The sequence below is a fragment of the Orbicella faveolata genome, unplaced genomic scaffold (assembly GCF_042242905.1).
Source record: "Orbicella faveolata isolate gen_17 unplaced genomic scaffold, um_ofav_v1 contig_12, whole genome shotgun sequence".
Lineage (NCBI taxonomy): Eukaryota > Metazoa > Cnidaria > Anthozoa > Scleractinia > Merulinidae > Orbicella > Orbicella faveolata.
In genome coordinates this window covers 20,355,677-20,374,779 of record NW_028301539.1, presented here as the reverse complement: position 1 = coordinate 20,374,779, position 19,103 = coordinate 20,355,677, and the positions used below count along the sequence as shown (strand labels likewise).

Below are 19,103 nucleotides of genomic sequence, written 5' to 3'. Positions count from 1 at the left end.
CGTGGTAGTTTGCTGCATTGATGGATCGCCGGCACTCTTCTGTTCAAGATGGTGGACATTCTGGTCGCTGTGGTTGTCTTTCTGTGGATAACGTATTTGTGGGAAAATTATCTCTCATACCGTCAGGTAAGACATTTAAAGAACGAGTAATGTGAGTTTGGTTGCACTGAGGTGGTCCCCTCCCTTTCCTTACCCGAACTGATTCGTTTACAGCAATTTGCTCGGCACATGCGGGAATTTTTGATTTTTAAAGCTCACAAGACTTATACAAAACCTCCTCTTAGCATTCATTCAGTACATTGAAGTAACTTTCAGTGTCATAGGCAAACGAGAAAAATATTCTTCATTCTCATATGTTTTACTACTTCCTGTCAAATGCATGTTTGAATTTCCCTTCTAAAGCCACGTAAGCTTATCTAGAGGTTTCACTTTCCAAGCAGAAATAGCTAGATGCAATAAAAATCCGAATTTCTCTTTCATTTTGTTTATATATGGTAATGTACAAACGTTGTTCATCACTGTTTATGTGTGGTGGATTAACAACCATAGGTGTACTGGATGGCGTGGAGGGGCTTCAACCCCCCCCCCCTCTCCCCCCCCCCCTCCAGTTTTGGAAATCAAAACATTTTTCGCTCAAAACCCTCATGACTGGGGCAACAGCACGTGGGAGAACACATTAGAAGGTTTCAAGGCTTGTCGGCTACTGATGTTTCTTGAAAATTGGTATTCTGTTTTGGAAGAGCCACAAAGGTTCAATGTGTATCGTGGAAATCCATGATATAGGTATTATTTCCATTCCCTAAATTCCCTAACATTGCTGTGACAATAGAATTGAAGCAAATGAAGACCTAGGTCATAGAGTATGCAAATTGTCAAAAGAACTAGTTTTGGAATTATAACAGTTTCATTAGACATGAGAATTGTGAGCATTTTTGTTTTTACTGCAATTTGAGTGCATTTAACAGATTTTAACACTCACACATTCAGTCATTGTGTTATAATTTTGGACAGACATGTAGCTTTATCTCCCAGGAAACAGGAGGGGGGAGGTGGTATTTGATTTAAATTGTTTATTTATATTAATAAATACATTTTTAAAACAAAATGTTTGAGAGGGCTTGAAAATTACATGTGTACAGTCATGTAGAAAGTTTAATACTTCGCAACTGTAGGAATATTTTGCCTGATTCAAGTTCTTATTTGGCTATTTGTTTTTTAGCAAAAAGTTTTGAAATACACCAAAGATGTTCCTGTTGAGCTGAAAGATACGTTGGATCATGAATCCTTTGAAAAGGCCAGGCTTTACCAGTTGGATCGCTCTTCTTTTGGTTTCATTTCAGGGGCTTACTCCCAGCTTGAAACAACAGTAAGATTAGTGCACTTGTCTTGTTTAGAAAAATTCAATCTCCTTAAAGGGGCTCAGTCACGGTATTTTGAGTTATTTTGGCCACATACAAAATTACCTTTAAATGGTAGGAAACCTGAAAATAACAGTTTAATAAGACAGAAAAACACCAAAGAGATAATGATAAACCATAAAAGAACAAGGATGGCTAAGGATGGAGAAGATTGACATGGATTACAAACAACAAATTTGAAAAATTGAGGCTAAACTATTCAATATGAGCAAACCTTGACTGACCTCCTTTAAAATACTTACTATTAAATAAAAACAAACTTGACATGTACACATTGTTAGATTTGCTGGTTTATTCTACTTGTAAACAGCAGGTCATAGCAAGCATTACAAACTGGAGAGGTTGCGAGAATATTTTGAAATTAAGGCCCTTTGCGATGCCAGTTTTGTAATGTTTTGGGAGTATTACATGTAGTTGAATATTTAAAATCCCTGATTGAAAGGTGTCTGCTCCCCTCTGGTCCATCTCATAAATCCCCTCCTTAAAAAGGAGAAAAAAGAAAGGTCGTTGGTAGCATAATTTGAAACATAGAATCTTCAATACAAACAGCAAATAGTTCAGAGGAATTTATGCTGTTTATGGGAAAAATAATGTGTTAACAATTCAAAATATGTTGTTTTACTTTATTTCTGTAGCTGATCCTGTTGCTTGGTGGGATTCCATTTTTGTGGAGAGTTTCTGGAGTACTGATTTCCAAGTTTGGATATACAACTGACTATGAGGTCTGTAGAATTGAAGAAAATACATTGTAGAAACTATCACATGCAGAGCTACACATAGCAAGTACTGCCCACAGTCTGAACTTCACAGATTGTTCATGTACATGTACATTTAGCTGAATTTGGTTACTTTATGATGGCCTGCAGAAAGTGTTTTGCACCTTTATTCCAGTGCCAGGAGAACTAATATTCAGTGCTAAGTTTACTGCAGCAACAGGTGTCAGTGGAAGATTGTTCTCAAAACATGCACTAAATGTTGGTCTTTTTTATTTCAGGCAAAGGGAAATATAATCAAACTGGTTTGAACAATTTTAAACTAACAGCAAATTTTCCACAAATAAACCCCAACATACCCACGGCCCTTAAGTCTTGGCTAAACTGCCAGTATTAAAAGTGGCTATTTGTTCTTCCTAGATCACCCAGTCTATAGCATTTCTCTTGCTTGGAATGTTATTTAGTACCATCACTGATCTTCCTTGGAGCCTTTATAGCACATTTGTTATCGAAGAAAAGCATGGATTTAACAAGCAGGTAAGTTCAGTACAATTTACTGAGCTATAAGGAAGTTTTCTTTTTAACTACTTGTAACCACACATTGAACACTTTGAACAATAATATTAACTGTCTGATATACTAGTGCAGAGTATTAAGCATTAGTGTTTCTGTTATCCTCTCAAGCTTGCAAATTTTTCTAAGCAGTTTTATTTTTTTTGAAAATAACTTTATATTTTGTGTTTTTGCAAATTAAAACAGGTTGCAATGCAGTGTACAGTTAGTTTTCTAATTTACAAAAGCTGTGAAGGATATTCCTTTTAACTCAAAATGTTACTTCTTTTTAGTGATATGCTTTTTGCTTAATACTGCTTCTGAGAGCTGGGTATTACATCACAGTAGTTTTCTTAAATGTGAGCTTCAATGGTTATTTGAAGTTGGGCAGATTCCAGCCTCTTTTGTTGAATATTGGAATGGAACCCTCCATCTCCAAAAGCTTCCTTTGATTTCTATAGCATGAACCAACTAACAGGATCAATAATCCTCCCTGGACTAGGTACCGCCTGCCCTTTCCTGCCCTCCTAAAATTTTGTCAGGTACATGTACCTCATCAGTTTGTCGATGCTACAGCCAGTGTACTGTATGTACATTACTCCAGTGTGGACAGACTGCTCAGTGCTGTGATTGTGAGGCGTCATGCCCAAGAACACAAAGCAATTACTTATTTTCAGTTACAATTTTTAATTAATCACAATCAGGCTTTTAGCCAGGATTTGAAAAGTGGCCATCCAAAATGTGCTACAGCTGTATTAGGCCTGCGCAAATGAACAATTTATGAAAAAGAAAGCAATTTTCTTTATGAAGTGACCGTCCACAGGTCATGCCTGGATGCCCATCTGGCTAAAAGCCTGATCACAATATTGTAAGATAATAGCTTGCAAGTTTTGTTAGTACATAAGAACTGAATTTGGTGTAAATGTAGATGACATTGTTTAACTTTTGTTTATTCTACAGACTCTTGGTTTCTTTTTCAAAGACCTTGTAAAGAAGCTTGCTGTCATGCTGGTTATATCACTTCCCTTAGTTGCTGCATTGCAGTTCATCATTAAGTGGGGAGGACAGTACTTCTTCATTTACGCTTGGCTATTTACACTTGTTGTCACCTTGGTATGTGGTATGTCAGTTTAACACTATTAAAGAAGGGAACACCACCATATGGGCACCCAATTAATATGGAAGTCCACTTAGCACAGACAGTGTTGTTTATCCTGTTGAAAAGCTAATTATATATTTTCTCTTACATTAGCCTGCTTATACAAACACTGGTTTACCGTTAAAACACATGAACTAATAAATAAATAATTAATTAATTAAAGACAGACAGACAGACAGACAGATGTCTACTGTTTCCAGATGGAATTGGAATTTACAAGTCTTGGTTTTTGTGGAGTGAGGAAAACCGGAGAACCCAGGGAATAAAACCCTGGGACAAAGCGAGAACCAACAACAAACTCAACCCACTTATGATGCGAGATCTGAGATCTGAACCTGGGCCACCCTTGGTAGGAGACGAATGCTTTAACCACTGCACCATCCCTACTCCCCCAATACGGACACTTTAGCTTGTCTCCCTCCTGATCACATGATAATCGTGATGCCATTATTTTTTAAAAGCTCTGTTTTCAAAATGTTTTTCGTCACAAAGAATTGTCTCTTTGTATTGCAGGTTTTAGTGACTGTGTACATGGACTACATTGCTCCACTGTTTGACAAGTTCACTCTCCTTCCTGAAGGTGCCCTACGCACTGCAATTGAACAGCTAGCAGCCAAGATTTCATTTCCCTTAACCAAGATATATATAGTGGAGGGCTCCAAGCGATCATCTCATAGCAATGCTTATTTTTATGGCTTCTTCAAGAACAAGAGGATAGTGTTATTTGATACTTTACTGGCTGATAATCCTGTAAAAAAAGAAGGCAACGAAGGCGAGGATGGAAAGGAAAATGTTGAAAATACGGAAAACGAGCATGGGAAATTTGAGGGAAAAGAGGAAAATGATGTTAAGGACGAGGTAAGATACTGTACTACGTTAGAAAATAACCCAAAGAAAATAAGCGCGCTGATTGGTTTAACGTTGGTGTGATGTCTAATGACTTTACCGACGAAATCAAATGTAGATGTAAAAATCGTGTTTCTATTTAACAATAAGATTATGAGCTCTATCGCGTGGTAGTTGACGAGGGCGCAGCCCTCGTCAACTATCACGCATAGAAATCGATGGCGAATAATCTATTTTTTTTTAGTATAAATCAACAAGTCGTTCAAAACTTTATCTAGATCCTCTTCACAGACACTTCGAAAACGCCAAGAAGCGGCCGTCATTCTGTTAACAAGCGCACACTGCCTCGCTACTCACTATCTATTACAGAATAGATAGTGAGTAGCATAGCCAATCAGAGAACGGCATTCGTGATAGACCGCTGGTAAATTTATACTAAAACTCGATAGAAACACGGTACACGGTCTCATTGTGTTTCAATTCCTGAACGTATTTACATCATCTACAATTTTATTAAATTATCCACTTGCATTCTTCACTATCTACGGGCATCCTGCGAACTCACAACGTGGCCAGCAGCCATTTGGCTTGATAGCTCAATTGGTAGACTAAGAGGTCATGTCATGAGTTCGAATGCCGTTCAAGCCTATTTTTTTTTTTCAGGCATTACATGGATCTTGACAACTGCGTAAGCTGCGCATGTAGGCTCTATTTCCGCCGCTCTCTCGAGTCCGATCTAAGTGCCTTCAGAGGAGGAGCACGGGCTCTTTTCCCGGACAGCAACTGGTAATGGAGCCTACGTGAGTTGTGTACGTAACTGCGATGATAATTCATGTCTTTAAATTATCCGCTTGTATTTTTTTTTAAGCGCGTGTCATCAGGCACTGATGACATAAGGCTTAGGAGTAAAATACATGTAGGTGATATATTCCCGGATTTTACTTGTTTTCCCAATGACTTTGAGAACCGAGGCTAACCAACTTTCTACCACAACATTCGTATAGGTTGTCACTGAAGATGATGAGATAAAAAAGGCTCCCAAAGGCTGCTCAAATGACGAGATATTAGCGGTACTAGGACATGAACTTGGTCACTGGTCACTCAGCCACACTCTTAAGAACCTTGGTATTTCACAGGTGAACTTGGGTGAAGTAATTGTAGTGGACGTTTAGTTATGGCATTGTGAGGATATTCATGTATTTCTTGCCAGTTGGTAGAGCTGGGTTTTAGCCTTCTTAGTCAGAAATGGGGTTGGCGTTTCTCTACCCAAAACTTTAGTGGGGCATACGTTTTTCTTAAATTTTAAACTCATTGTTTTGGGTTTTCCAAATTGTTCATTGACTAGGGGTGGGTGGGAGTAGGTTGGGGGGGGGGGGGGGGGAGGTTATACACTGTAACGTATAAGTAGACATGCTATAAGTGTTGTTGTTTAGTTCCTTGCCCCCGAGTGGGGGATAGGGCCGGTATAAGTGTAGTACTCCACTTAATTATTTTACCTATCCACAGGTGAATACGTTCTTGTCGTTCATGATATTCGGTCACCTGATGCACAACAAGGTTTTGTTTGCTAGTTTTGGTTTCCCTGACTCTCAGCCCACAATGATCGGTTTGGTGATTATATTCCAGTTCATATTTTCACCTTACAATGAGGTAAGTCCCGAGCACAAAGTACTAATTCTCCTTACCGTCTGTCATGTAATTATTTTCTCCTTAGTTTTGAGAGTTTGGTAGTACATTACGGTAATATAGCACTTATTATTAAAAACTGGATCATGGGATAATGTGATTCAAGAATTTTAATTGGCTTAGCCATCATGATATATGAGCAATTGTGCCATGCTCTACAAATATGTTAAGCGTACGCGTTATTCTTTGGTGCGTTTTTATTTTTATTTTATTTTTCTATGTTTTGTGGGCATTTTTAATAAAGCAATTATACCAATCGCGCCTGTTGGATTTAAGATGATTATAGCCTGCTCGGCGCCACGCGCCTCGTTGGCTATGTATCATCTCACATCCCACGTGCGCTCGTGGAATAAGCGTTAAGTATGTAAGAGTACAATGAGGTACGAAGTTGACTACCAAAATGAAGACAAATTTAGGTGCAAAAAAGCTAAAACAGGTTATGGGGTGCCACAAAGAGATAAAAACGATAACGGTACGGTACAGAAATAGGATAACGTTTTTAAAGTTGGAGTGGTTACACATAGGGGTAGAAATCGTCGCAGAAAGATTACTGTAACCTTTTTAAAATAGCAGGAAAATTAGATACAAGCCGTCCAACAATGGATCCAAAATAAAGTGCAAAAACAGTACACGACTGGGTGCAAAAATAGGAACAAAGCGTTTGGTAGGCTCAAGTTCCTGGAGCATTTCGAAAGCGGTTGTGTCCTTCCTTTGTAAAGTCGTTTAAAAGAAGAGACATTCTTACAGGGAAATGATCTGCACTTTGCCACTAGGCTAAGAGTTTTGGCTAATTTATTATTTTTAACATCCTTATGTTAGTTTTACTATTGCCTGGCTAATAAAAAACGAAGTTATACCCCGTTCATACCAGCATGTTAACTATGTTTAAAAGTGGCTTAACTAAGCAAGGTTAAAAATTAGTTGCTCATACTGTGCTCACCCCACAACTAAACAAGATAAAACCCCTGTTTGAATAAAACATTTTAGCAAAATGATTTGTAATTTGTCTTCTCAAAAGGACTGTAAAGCGTAATCGACAAATTGGAAAACCTAAACCTGATGCAGCGACAAGGCATTAGTCTTGGAACGAAGACCAATTATCCACATAGCTATGAACTGTAAATCATGTGTAGCACGCAAGTGAATATTCTTCACCACCTACGGGTATAGTACGAACTCACAACGTGACCAGCTTCCGGCTGGCTTGATAGCTCAGCTGGTAGAACACTGCACTGGTATCGCAAAGGTCATGGGTTCGAATCCCGTTCAAGCCTGAATTTTTTTCAGGCCTTAATTTCATAGCTGCTTAAGTTGTGCATATAACTGCAGTCATCAATCAGTGATGTCTTCGTAAATCACGTGTGTCATTTTTTTAAGCTTCTTGGGTTTCTGATGACCGTCCTCAGCCGAAAGTTTGAATTTCAAGCAGACGACTTTGCAAAGAGCCTTGGATTTGCCACCTCCCTGCGCTCATCCCTGATAAAGCTCCACAAAGACAACCTTGGTTTTCCTGTGGCAGACAAACTGTATTCTGCCTATCACTACTCACACCCTCCACTGATTGAACGACTCAGGGCCCTGGGAACTAAACAAGACTGATGGAAGTGGCGTGTGTGTGCTCCATATAAAAACTACAGAAAAGACAGGGCTACCGTACATATTTTGTTTAAACCGCTTAAATTTGTCTTTTCCCGCCTATCCTTTCTTCTTTCCTTCTATTTCGCGTCTGTTTATGAGATCCCTTTCCAAGTTTTACTGTTTCCTTTTGAGGATCTGAAGAGAGCGAGAAATGAACAGCCGTAACGTCGAAGCGTGGAGTCTCCATAAGATTTCGAGTATTCGGGAGACTATGAAGCGTTGTTTGGCAACGCTGTTTGCACGGTGGGTTTCCACGCCGCGCGAAGTAACCAGAACGTTAACGAAAATCTGTCTGGAGCCGACCGAGGTTATAAGACAGTTTAGCGCTAATTGGTTATAAATTAACGAATTTTAGTTGTGTTGTAGCTTTTAACGAACCAGTAATCAGTTTCACGGCCACGTCCGACTGCATTGGAGGAATTAAAAGGTCCAAAGCTTTAACTTTAACTTTAACTTCTGGTCACTCTCGAACACCCTGCAGTAGTTTGATTTTGGTCTGTTCCAATGTGCCCAGACTTACTGATTATATCCCCGCGAAATGACAAACAAAGATATCCATTACATAGCAAATTTATACGAGAGTTCTTCACACTTTGAGATCGATTTTCGACACATCTCCTGTGAAAGCAAAAGTTATCAAGACTAGGAATCGAATGTTGTTGGGGGGAGGGGTGGGGGGGGGGGAAGATGGATCGCCCGAAGGCACGGTTGCTTCATGGTGTAATGGTCACAGTGCTTGTCAGTGCTTGACTGCTATTACCCAGGTTCGCGTCCTACTCGGACCACAGGGGCGGAATCCAGTATTTGTCAAGAGGAGGTGATTCGTTGGTTCTTCAATGAGGCATTCCTCCAAAATGTTGCAATTAGAGAATTGGAACCTAATTTCAAAATACTAGCAATTGCCACAGAGTAGAAATTACAACGAGGTAGCTGTTCAGAGTGTTTGCCCATATTTCTGCCAAAATATTCACAATCGTTTTCAATTTCATTTTTGTCTTTCCAAAAGGGAGGGTGTGGCTAGCCACCCAACCTGCCTCCCCCTTTTCCTAAATCCGCCCTGGGGACTTTTCGTTCATATCATATGACGCAGGATAATCGTAGACCGTATTTCTCATTTTGGTACGCAGTGTTCTGTGGCTTCCAAGGGTTGTTTTATATTTCTATAATGGTTTAATCTGTTTCGATGGTGTCCTTCCATATAACTCCCTTGTATTTACTGGGTGTTTTTCTTCGATGTTGCTGGGTTTGTTTTGATTATAAGCCCACAAACTGAATGTATGTTACGTTACTACGTTACTTGGTAGTCACATTTGGATAGATCAGATAGATTTTAGGTGCCTGCAAAATAGGATGGTAAAATTATCTAAACATATCTATATAACACACAATACGAGTTCTACAGTCGGTTAATGGACACCCTGTCTCTGCGCATACGTTTAAGCCGAAGTACGAAACAAGGGATGAATCTTAACACTGAAAAAAGCGGTCGTTGGTGACGTTATTTGTGACATTTCCCCTCATTAACATACGACTTTGCACAGAGAAGGTATCATGCTCGATACAGAATGACTACAAACATTCAAAGAGCTTGTGCAACTTAGTAATCGGTGAAACTCTTGGCTCTCGATCTTTGGTTGTAATTTTCAAGGAGATATTGGATTTCAAAAACTGCATAATTTCTGGCTGGCAAAAGCTCTAGTCGGCGCATACATTCTTTACAACATGATTTTGAGTTTTTATACCCGCGTCTAACAAAAAAGTTATTCAATACTTGGGCCGGGCTCAGAGTCTTTGGGATAGTAGTTTAATCGTCCAATACCCTTTCAATATTCAGAACTGATATTTCTGTAGCTCGATCAGAAATTGAATGGCTTATGCTTATGCCATGGGCTTACACTCAAGGGGAGTGGGAGGACGGCTTCTGATTTTTGCGTTTGAGGTTTGGGGAACTTACTTTCGGAGGGATTATTCCGGGGGGATTATTCCAGGGGATATACGGAGAGGGCATTATCGGAACTGACAAAAATGTTTACTGCGCTCAGTGTTACACTTAAGTAGCACTATCTCTCGTTATAAGTATATTATTTTTTAATGATCTCACACTGTCATTTAATCCACAAGGTGATATAACCGTTGGAATCGGTGTTCAATCGTTCTCTGGTTAAAAATGTTTTAAAAGCTCAAAACTTTCGACAGTCTACAGACACAATCCGTGAAGTTAAAAATTTTGAACCTCCTCGTACAGCATAATTAACCTGATGCTAAATAGTTGTTTGATGTGGTTGAATAATCAAGGCTGAGGTTATTAATAATTTAGTGAAGCCATGTGCATTTCCTGATCAAGATTGCTCTGCATACTGTTTTAAATTACAACTATAGGACAATAATGATTATTAGCCTCCAAATTAGTAGAATTAGAAATTTCTAAAACCAAAAATTATCTCAAACTTCAACATCAAATCAATTGTCGTTATCCTCTAATCACACTGAAACGGTTGTAAAATATTTTGTAATAACTACTTAATAACCGAGAGTGAGGTCGTTACGGGAAAATCTCAAACCTCGGCCTACCGTATTGACCTCGCTATCGCTCGGTCAATACGGCAGGCCGAGGTTTGAGATTTTCCCGTAACGACCGAACGGTCGAGGTTATTAAGTTGTTAATTATATGGCTCATTAATAAAGAGAAAAATCGTTCGAGCGGAAGTTGCCAATTTACATCCGGCGATGCGCGTGTTTACCGATTCATTCATCGTCTCAAACCTAGGGCAAAACTACACAGTCAGTGAATTTCACCACTGTATTACGTATTCCGTTAAAAACACTCATTTCTTTACGGAAAAGTCACTGTCACAGCCTCAAAAACGTATTTTAGTATCGTGGTACCACAAGTTGATGGGGAAGTTTTTCCGACTTTTGGGGCGAAACGTCAGCGCATATAGAAAAGACAGCAAGTGCTTCAAAATTGTCCAAACCAACCGTCTTTCGGTGAAAGAAAATACTAATGCTTCAGAATGCACTGCTCAAAATAAGCTTAACTCGATCTTCGCATTCGCTTTCGACAACATATCTTCGCCTTCTTCATTCTGGGATTTATGGATGAACATTTCAAGCCTTGTGAACGTCTGCAGTTATCAGAAACACTGCTACCGACAGAAACCGCCCGATTGTTTACATCTGATGATCCTGGAAGCTGATTTACACTTGCTAGTGTCAAAACGAGGGAATCTATTTGACGAGAACTTTGACGGAGTTCAATACTTCGGTAATTGCTGTGACTAAGATGATAACTTATAAGTTTCTTTGTGATGTTCTGCTCAGGATGCATGGCAGATCTGCCGATGGTGTTTTTTACTTAGCGATTTTAGCTTTACTTAAGACTAGGCAAACTTTGATTGTTTTTCACTAGTGCCCGCCAAGGTTACCGACTGGTAAGTCAACTATATAAATTTTATTAAAGAAATATCTCTAAACTTTTAGCTACTGATATTCTCGTACTGATTTTAATCGGCTTTCATCGCTTCAATGCGCTTGAATTTTCAGAACCGGGCTCTTCCTAATTTGCATAATCCGTAATCGGCCCGTGGGCATTACGGGAGAATAATGCGCTACAATTCAGTGACAATTAACCAATCAGAGCGCGCGTTATATCGGCCACAAGCCAAAGCCATATAATAAACTAATCTTAATAAACACAAACACCGCATCAAGAGCGGGCATCTCGTTTATTGATGCAGGATACAGCGAGCATTACATCATCAAAGAAAATACAGCGGTAGAAACCAAAACGTTGAAAAGCAACATTGACAGATGCCTTCGAGTGGCTCTTGCATAACTTAGAAAACCTTAAATACAGTGTGGGCCGAAATTTTTGCGGCAGTTTAAGTTTGGGGATCGGCTATTTTTTGTATTTTGCGGGAATTAATTTTTGCGATCGTAATAGACTGGTTGTTTTCGCTGGTTATTACTTTTTGCGATTTTCAATGACCCGCGTTTTATTGAATTCATTGACAACATTTTAGCGTGGCTGAAAGTACCTTAACCATTTAGCAGATACACCTATAGTGTACCAGTGGCGGATCTAGACCTTGAGCTAAGGTGGGGGGGGGGGGGGGGGGTGTTTTGATTGCCCTGCCGGCCTTTCTTCCTGCTGTGATTTCTTCTTTTTTTTAGCGAAAATAAGGGGGGAGGCGGGGGGCCCCTCCCCCCTAGATCCGCCACTGCTTTTTTTCGTTTTGTTCCTAATTTTACCGTTTAGTTTCTGAACGACACACACGTTTTAAATAAAAAACATCAACAAAATTCTACATGTGATGTTTTTAAACGAGATGTTTTCGCCAGTGGAGTAAATTTTTTTGCGGAGTAAATTTTTGTGTCGTGTAGAAAACCGCAAAAATTTCGTGGCACACGGTAGCCTACTAGTCGCTGGGCATTCATCACATGTTAAAGCACGCTTAAAATTAATTCCTATACAGTTAAACACGAAACATAAACTATTGTACTATATTCTTGGATAGGTAAGTTTTTACTTTTAAACAAACTAAAGAATTTATGTTACGTATTTTTCATATGTAGCCTGTGAGGGAAAAGCTTCAAAAATGGTTGGCAGTAGCCTCGAATAGTACAACAGTTGGAGTTCCTTACATTTCTCTTTCTTTCTTGATGGGGGTCTGGGATAAAAAGAATTCTACTGAGTGAAGTGGACACTTCAGATTGCCAATAGATCGGATCTATATGAATCTTTGTAAAAGGCGGTAAATTAGTCGCTCGATGATGTCTTCAAGTTCAGTCAGTGAAACAGCAACAACACAAAGTCGTTTATTTATACACGATATGGTCGAATATGGGTAAATGCTACGACTTGCTCGAGGGTTCGTGTTTCTAACGAAGACAACTAAACGTTTCTTAGTAAGACTAACTATGGAACGTGGGATATACGAGCGAGACTCGGAAATATTCCTCCACAATAATTACCGCTGAAGAAGTTTTTATCCTGAAAAACAAAAATGATCATGTACAATGGAGATGAACATTTTATCCCTTGTACTGGTACAAATCAGAGTGTTGTAGTTGAAAGCGAAACCGCGCCTAGAGCCTATCAAAATATGTGAAATAAAAGGTCACTATTTCTTTTGAATCCATTGGTACGAGTCGTGAGGACGAAGAGTTTGCGCATCTTGAAAAGCTAAATCTCTCAAGCTTGTCCTTTGTAATCCGTGGTAATCTTCGTCATCCTTAGCCCCCTTGTTACTTTATGGTTTATTATTATCTCTTTGTGGTTTTTCTATCTTAGTAAACTACTATTTTCAGGTTTCCTTCAATTTGAAGGTGATTTTGTACCCGGCCAAAGTAACTCAAAATACTGTGACTGAGTTCCTTAAACTGGCCTGCTCTTGTCCTAACTCCGGGCGAACTGGATATCACCAGAAGAGAGTTTAAGCTGCTGTGTTCCTTGGATGAGGCTAAATCTTTCTTAATCTTGAAATCAGACAACTGTCGTTCTCGAGACATTCGATGATTGTCTCCTTCTGTTCATCAGTGGTTTCCACGACCACTTCTTTTGACTGGATCTCTTGAGTATCTCCCTGAATGCATCTTTGAACTCTTTACTCGTGATGTAATAGACTAGTGGATTAGCAGACGAATTGATCATAATCAACATTATAAGCTGGCCAATGATCAGGTTGTAGTAAGATTTCATCCAAAACCCTGGCTTAATCAGCAGCACGACGCGTAGAACGTTCATGGGAAACATTGTTACAGCAAACAAAACTACCAGAGGTGTAAGAATTCGCGTTGTCTTCTTGCTTTTTCGCCAGATTCTTTTGTCGCTTCTTTCTTTGTTTGATGGAGCTTGCGACAAGACTGCCTGATCTCCATCATCGTACTCTGACATCGAGGTTCGGAACTTGACACTTTCACGTACCCTTTTCTTGATCCTCAAATAAGTGAATGTTATGACAACCAGAGGAAGTGCATACCAGCCGACGATGAGAGCTATTGAGTAAGACAGGAATACCGCATTTGCCCCAGACATATCAGGCCATTCCAGGTAGCAGATTTCCAGAGTCGAATGGTAAGCCATAACCGCGTACAGAGGAACAGATGAAAATAAAAACGACGTCAACCACACTACGCCAATAACCACAAAAGTCGTCATTCGAGATCTGTGCTTGATCTGATATCGTTTGGCGCCAACAATATTCCGATATCTCTCGATGGCAATGGCCGTAATCGACCAGACTGAGGCTCCGAAGAATATCTCCACGGTAGGATACAGGTAATGACACGCATGTTTTCCTAACAACCAGCGAAATGGGAAGAGGTATTTTAACACTACCATAGGATAGATGATAAGTAGTACCCCCAAATCTGCTATGGCCAAGCTCAGCAAGTAATAATTCATGGAGCTCTTCATCTTGGGGCGTGTAAGGATAGCGATGCACACGAAAACATTACCAATCACACCCAGGAGTACAATGGTTGACCACAAACTGATTTGGAACACTATAGCTCCTAATGGCTGGTGGAGGTAGACTGGAAAACCCGGTGCTGCAGTTGGCGAGACGCTTGCATTCACTGCTGATGTATTGAGTGTTTGGTTACTGTACAGGTTATTCATGATTGGTCTTTCCTTTTTCTACCTGCAAGAGAAAGAATGTTCATCTTGAAGTACAAAAGGATTTTTATAATTTTTTGCAATGTTGTAATTTAGTTCAAAAGTACTCATTACCCTTGCGAGCAACTGGCAACTTTGTCATTGTTATTGTTGTCGGACGGTGGCTCAAAACAGTTTCCAGCGTTTAGATTTTGATGGGTCCTTATAACCACTCTTTATCACTTGACGCTGCAATCATGGTATCAAAAAAACTGCCCAATCATTGGTGAACACGATGTTATCATTTTCGTGACGCAATAGGTTACCATAGCAACAGTATGATCCGCTAAAATACCCTTAATTACAGTTTTAGGGGCTTATAATTAAAAAACGGTATGGTGAAATTTTTTTATATTATGAAATTTTCAAAAGCACGATAAGACGCAACTTTTGGCAAAGTTTTTAAAAAAATCTCTGCATAGGGTTCAGAGCCGCCTTAAAGTTATGAAAATCTCCCAAAGTGTGTCAGTATTTTCTTTTATTTCTATTGGTTATCTTTATAGATCTGTCAAGTTCCACTATCGAAAAATTCGCGTAACGTATTGCGTTAGAGGTCGCCACGAGAAAAGTACTTAAAATTAAAGAATTCGCCGACAGTGTTGTTCGTTATCTATCAGTGAATGTTCTGGCCAAATTTCACGGAAAACCGTCGATTCTACATACCCTATTAATTCATTTAAAGAAGAGGGATTCTCTCGAAAAACAGACGAGTGCGAGTTCTCGCCTTATAAAGATTTATAAACATGTTACACCTTCCCAGAGGGATATGTCAACTCAAAAAGCCGCCAACCAACGAAATAGCTGAACCCCTAGTGTTCACAGTGTGCAAACTGGGGCTTCGCGGGAAAGCGATAGTGTTACAGTCGCGTTTTAGGCGCACACGTCACGAAAGCAATCTCTAACAAAATAAAAAGAAACCGAGGAGCAATTGCCGAAGGGTGATTACAAGGAGGCGATCTTGAAAGCCTTTTGAGGATTATTACACCTTGACGGTTTACTTTTATTAAATAAAAATATCTTTTTCCCAATATCTCGCGCGCTTTAATATTTCATTTTCATTTTTTGGAAGACGTTACCTTAAATAATGGACTCTAATTTGGTTGAAGAAAAAAAGAAAATTTGGCAAAAGTATCCCCGCGAAGGTTTGGAGTAACCTTAAGGGAAAACAAATTTGTCAAAACTAAATTCCTTTTAGGTCTGTTTGAGTTAAATAACCTATAACTCTTGCCGTGTTTCCGGCCTGTCGGGCCGCAGCGTGATCGAGACAATTCACCAGTGCTTCATGTCTCGTGTAAAAGATTTTGTTCTGTAGTATATCCCCCTCAGATTTCTAAGTTGAATGCTGTTGATGACAGCAACGTTATCGCAAATTCCATTGTACATGACGATTCAAAGATCATGATGTGCTAAAAAGCCTAAAAAATCATGCCGTGTTTCGCTGTAGTTATCGTCGAATTGCAACACGATCCATTTAGCTTTCAGCTTCACAGTGCTAACCGACTCATGTAAATAATCACTTTTCTCCATTACTTCTCCACAGATTTCTAAGTTAGATACGCCATTTGAAAGCTAATTGAACATAGATTCCGCAGTACGCTAAGATTCAGAGGCCAGTATAGTCCATGATCGTCAAATGGCCAAAAAATCATTCCGTTTTTCACCACAATTACCCTCAAATGGCTAATTAAAACCATCTCAAACTCATCCCATCCATGCACCTTTCAAATATTATGTTATGAATAACTTGCTTTTTCCAGCATACCTGCACAGAATTCTACGTTCAATACGTCAGTAGAAAGCTAAGAGAACGTGAATTCTTATGAAAATTATGATTTGTTCGTCAAGATGCACTAAGTAGCTCAATTGGCCAGGTACATTCACTATGTAGTCCCCAATTGTCAACGCCATCTTGAATTCCGAGCATCTGTTTGAAATCGTCCGCCGGACGATCGAAAGGTCGCACATGCGCAACTTAGGATAGCGTCTATTTGAGAACTCTTTTTACGAAGTGAAGTCCCTGGAGTCAAGTGTTGGCTAGCGAACTAATTTCCATCTATCTCCGTTGAGGGGAAACAGCCAACCTATCTTTTAAGTCTGTTCAAAAGTGCGAAAGCTGTTACACGCACGTCTGGCTGTTTGGTCGAAACACAAGTAATGCAAATGTGGTGTTGCCTGTTGTTTTTTAAAGTAAATGAAAAACAGAAATTAAACTGCAAGATAATGCGAGTTGCTGCAAAACTCGTCAGGAGTTTTGCCAAACAAACTGGAGCAACCGAATTTAATGGCATTTCAAGTCTGCGTAGAAAGTGGCTTTATAAGCTCCGGCCTGATGGCCCACCTGGTTCGTATGTAGACTTAACCTATTGGGTGTCTTCAACTTATTCTTTCTGGGGATATCCTATCTCCCCAGACATTCCAATCTTGTCTACACAAACTAAAATAGTAAAGACAAATTTATACCACTTTGGGTACGGTCGATTGGCCTAGTTCCTGAATAAGAATGGATTGATGAAGTCGCTATTCCGTTCGATTCCCGCTCAGGGAACAGAATACTCAAAATCTGTCGCGGCATTGGTGACGGTGGAGATAAACGATAACATAAGAAGAAAACGCAGACAATGAGTTAATGAAGGGAGTTGTTCCCCAACTAAAATTATGAAAAGAAAAATGATTTGTTGCCAGTATGTGAACGAACATCGGAATTACAACGCGACCATGATGACTCGACAGGGCGTCCAGCAACTCTTGGGAAGTAAACTGACGCACGGAAATGACGAGGAGAGTAGCGGGCTTCCAAAATACGCCTCTCGGGTTTAAAAGGAGCCGTTCTACGTCTCAAAAAACGCACCAAAATCTACAGTTTTGATCGGATTAGGAGAACGCATTTTGGTGGCGTGAAAGGAAGGCGACTTCTTTCTACAATGAATTTGTGCGGTTTTGTTTTTGTAGCTAAAGTACTTACCAGTGCCAATTTTAATGAATTAGAAAGTAAAGCAGCTGGAATATCAAAAGCATGTCTTATTCTTTGAAAAGTTGTTTTCTTTTTTTATTACGGCTTGGCTCGCCGTATTCAATATCTGATTTAACATGTCATTTACGTTATCTGATCGCACAATGTATCTGATGGGTTTAATTGAACGGTCCTTGGTCATTGCGCCAAGTTTAGGCTAGTGTCGTTGCATGACTGAAGTAGAATAGAAAAGTTTGATTTTAAAAGAAAAACCGAAAACTGATTGGCTATTCAAGCACCGTTAATCGATCGACAGAGGACAATGTGTTAGGTGGCTGTCTATAGATACTGATGAAAATTATTTTCTTGATGGCTATCGACAGCTAATTCGGAGGGCAACGCAGTTTTAACATACGATGCTTTAGAAGCCATTAAACTTCTTAGCCCTACCTTTTATAAACCAGCACTTTTTAGTTCTCTTTTTTTTTTTTTTTTGCGGGCTCTCGCGAATACATTTCAGTAATCCTGTAACTGATCGCATATTTTGTGCTAAGAACCTTTGCACCTTTACACGCAGTTTTAAAGGTAAACTGGGAAAAATGTAGCCCAAAATGGAGGACACTTTCTGCCTATGTTGCTTCCTGACTGAGATGAAATCAAGTCAGCGTGCAGCTAAATTGCATATTTGATTTGTATGCCTGCGAAACTTTCTTGTAAAGAAGGACGACAACTATGATTATTTTGGTGCTTTGTTATTTGTTTTGTGACCCCCTCAAAAACAGCGTCTTTCCACGCAGACTTCTTATGCCTTTAAATTCAGTTGCTCCAGTTACCAGCTGAGTTTTGCCGCGACTCGCCTTAACTTGCAATTTTCTTTCTTTTTTTCATATTTACTATCAAACAAACAACAGGCAACACCATATTTGCATTACAACAGGTGAAAGAGACCAAACATTACGTTATTTATGTTTTAGTCCTTGTAAGGGCTCGATGTCTCTGTTGTTCTTGTTAAACACCTTATCGTAAACAACACAAAATATTGTCTCTGTAAGATTCCCCCTTAGCTTTGCCTTCCTGTATACCTCTGATAGTAATATTTTATGGCTGTTATGTTCAGTTTTTAAATATTTCACTGCAGCGGCACGTTAAAGAATTATTAATTTTGAATAATCTTCCTTGTATATGATGGTTTGCATTTAAAGGCTAACAAATAGTTACCTGTAGTCTATGAAGTGGATAATCATTGTGATGTACATCAGCTCTCCTGAGTGGATCGCATAACCTGAAAAAAGCAGCTTAATGTCTAAACAACTGAGAGCAATGTTTGCATTTCTTTGATAGGGCACGTGTTCGAATAAATTGAAAGAAGGTGATGCTATACCTGATATGGCTGTTAGTAACATCATTGCATGAATAATTTATTCTCAGTGGAGTGAAACGTGCTGTATAGATGTAGCGATAAACTGTATGGCAGCGAGCAGGA

General features: G+C 39.4%; 2 protein-coding genes across 2 annotated transcripts; one reads left to right on the top strand and one right to left on the bottom strand.

The window, feature by feature from the left end:
* Nucleotides 1-11: 11 nt before the first annotated feature.
* On the top strand, nucleotides 12-8,459 carry LOC110056117 (CAAX prenyl protease 1 homolog). Its single transcript, XM_089282751.1, has 9 exons — nucleotides 12-126; nucleotides 1,220-1,366; nucleotides 2,054-2,140; nucleotides 2,552-2,668; nucleotides 3,644-3,796; nucleotides 4,356-4,700; nucleotides 5,693-5,824; nucleotides 6,195-6,338; nucleotides 7,752-8,459. The coding sequence occupies exons 1-9, from the start codon at nucleotides 49-51 to the stop codon at nucleotides 7,971-7,973; spliced, it is 1,425 nt and encodes a 474-aa protein (XP_089138877.1). The 5' UTR covers nucleotides 12-48; the 3' UTR covers nucleotides 7,974-8,459.
* Nucleotides 8,460-12,168: 3,709 nt separating this feature from the next.
* Nucleotides 12,169-19,103, bottom strand: LOC110055951 (adenosine receptor A3-like). Its single transcript, XM_020762393.2, has 2 exons — nucleotides 18,839-19,103; nucleotides 12,169-14,656 (listed from the first exon to the last, which is right to left on the bottom strand). Exon 2 carries the CDS (start codon nucleotides 14,632-14,634, stop codon nucleotides 13,498-13,500), a length of 1,137 nt encoding a protein of 378 aa, XP_020618052.2. The 5' UTR covers nucleotides 14,635-14,656; nucleotides 18,839-19,103; the 3' UTR covers nucleotides 12,169-13,497.

Coding starts and splice junctions, on each gene's coding strand:
- LOC110056117 (XM_089282751.1), top strand. CDS start 49: ATGGTGGACATTCTGGTCGCTGTGGTTGTCTTTCTGTGGATAACGTAT. Junction 1,367..2,053: donor ACTCCCAGCTTGAAACAACA/GTAAGATTAGTG, acceptor TTATTTCTGTAG/CTGATCCTGTTGCTTGGTGG. Junction 4,701..5,692: donor AAAATGATGTTAAGGACGAG/GTAAGATACTGT, acceptor ACATTCGTATAG/GTTGTCACTGAAGATGATGA.
- LOC110055951 (XM_020762393.2), bottom strand. CDS start 14,634: ATGAATAACCTGTACAGTAACCAAACACTCAATACATCAGCAGTGAAT.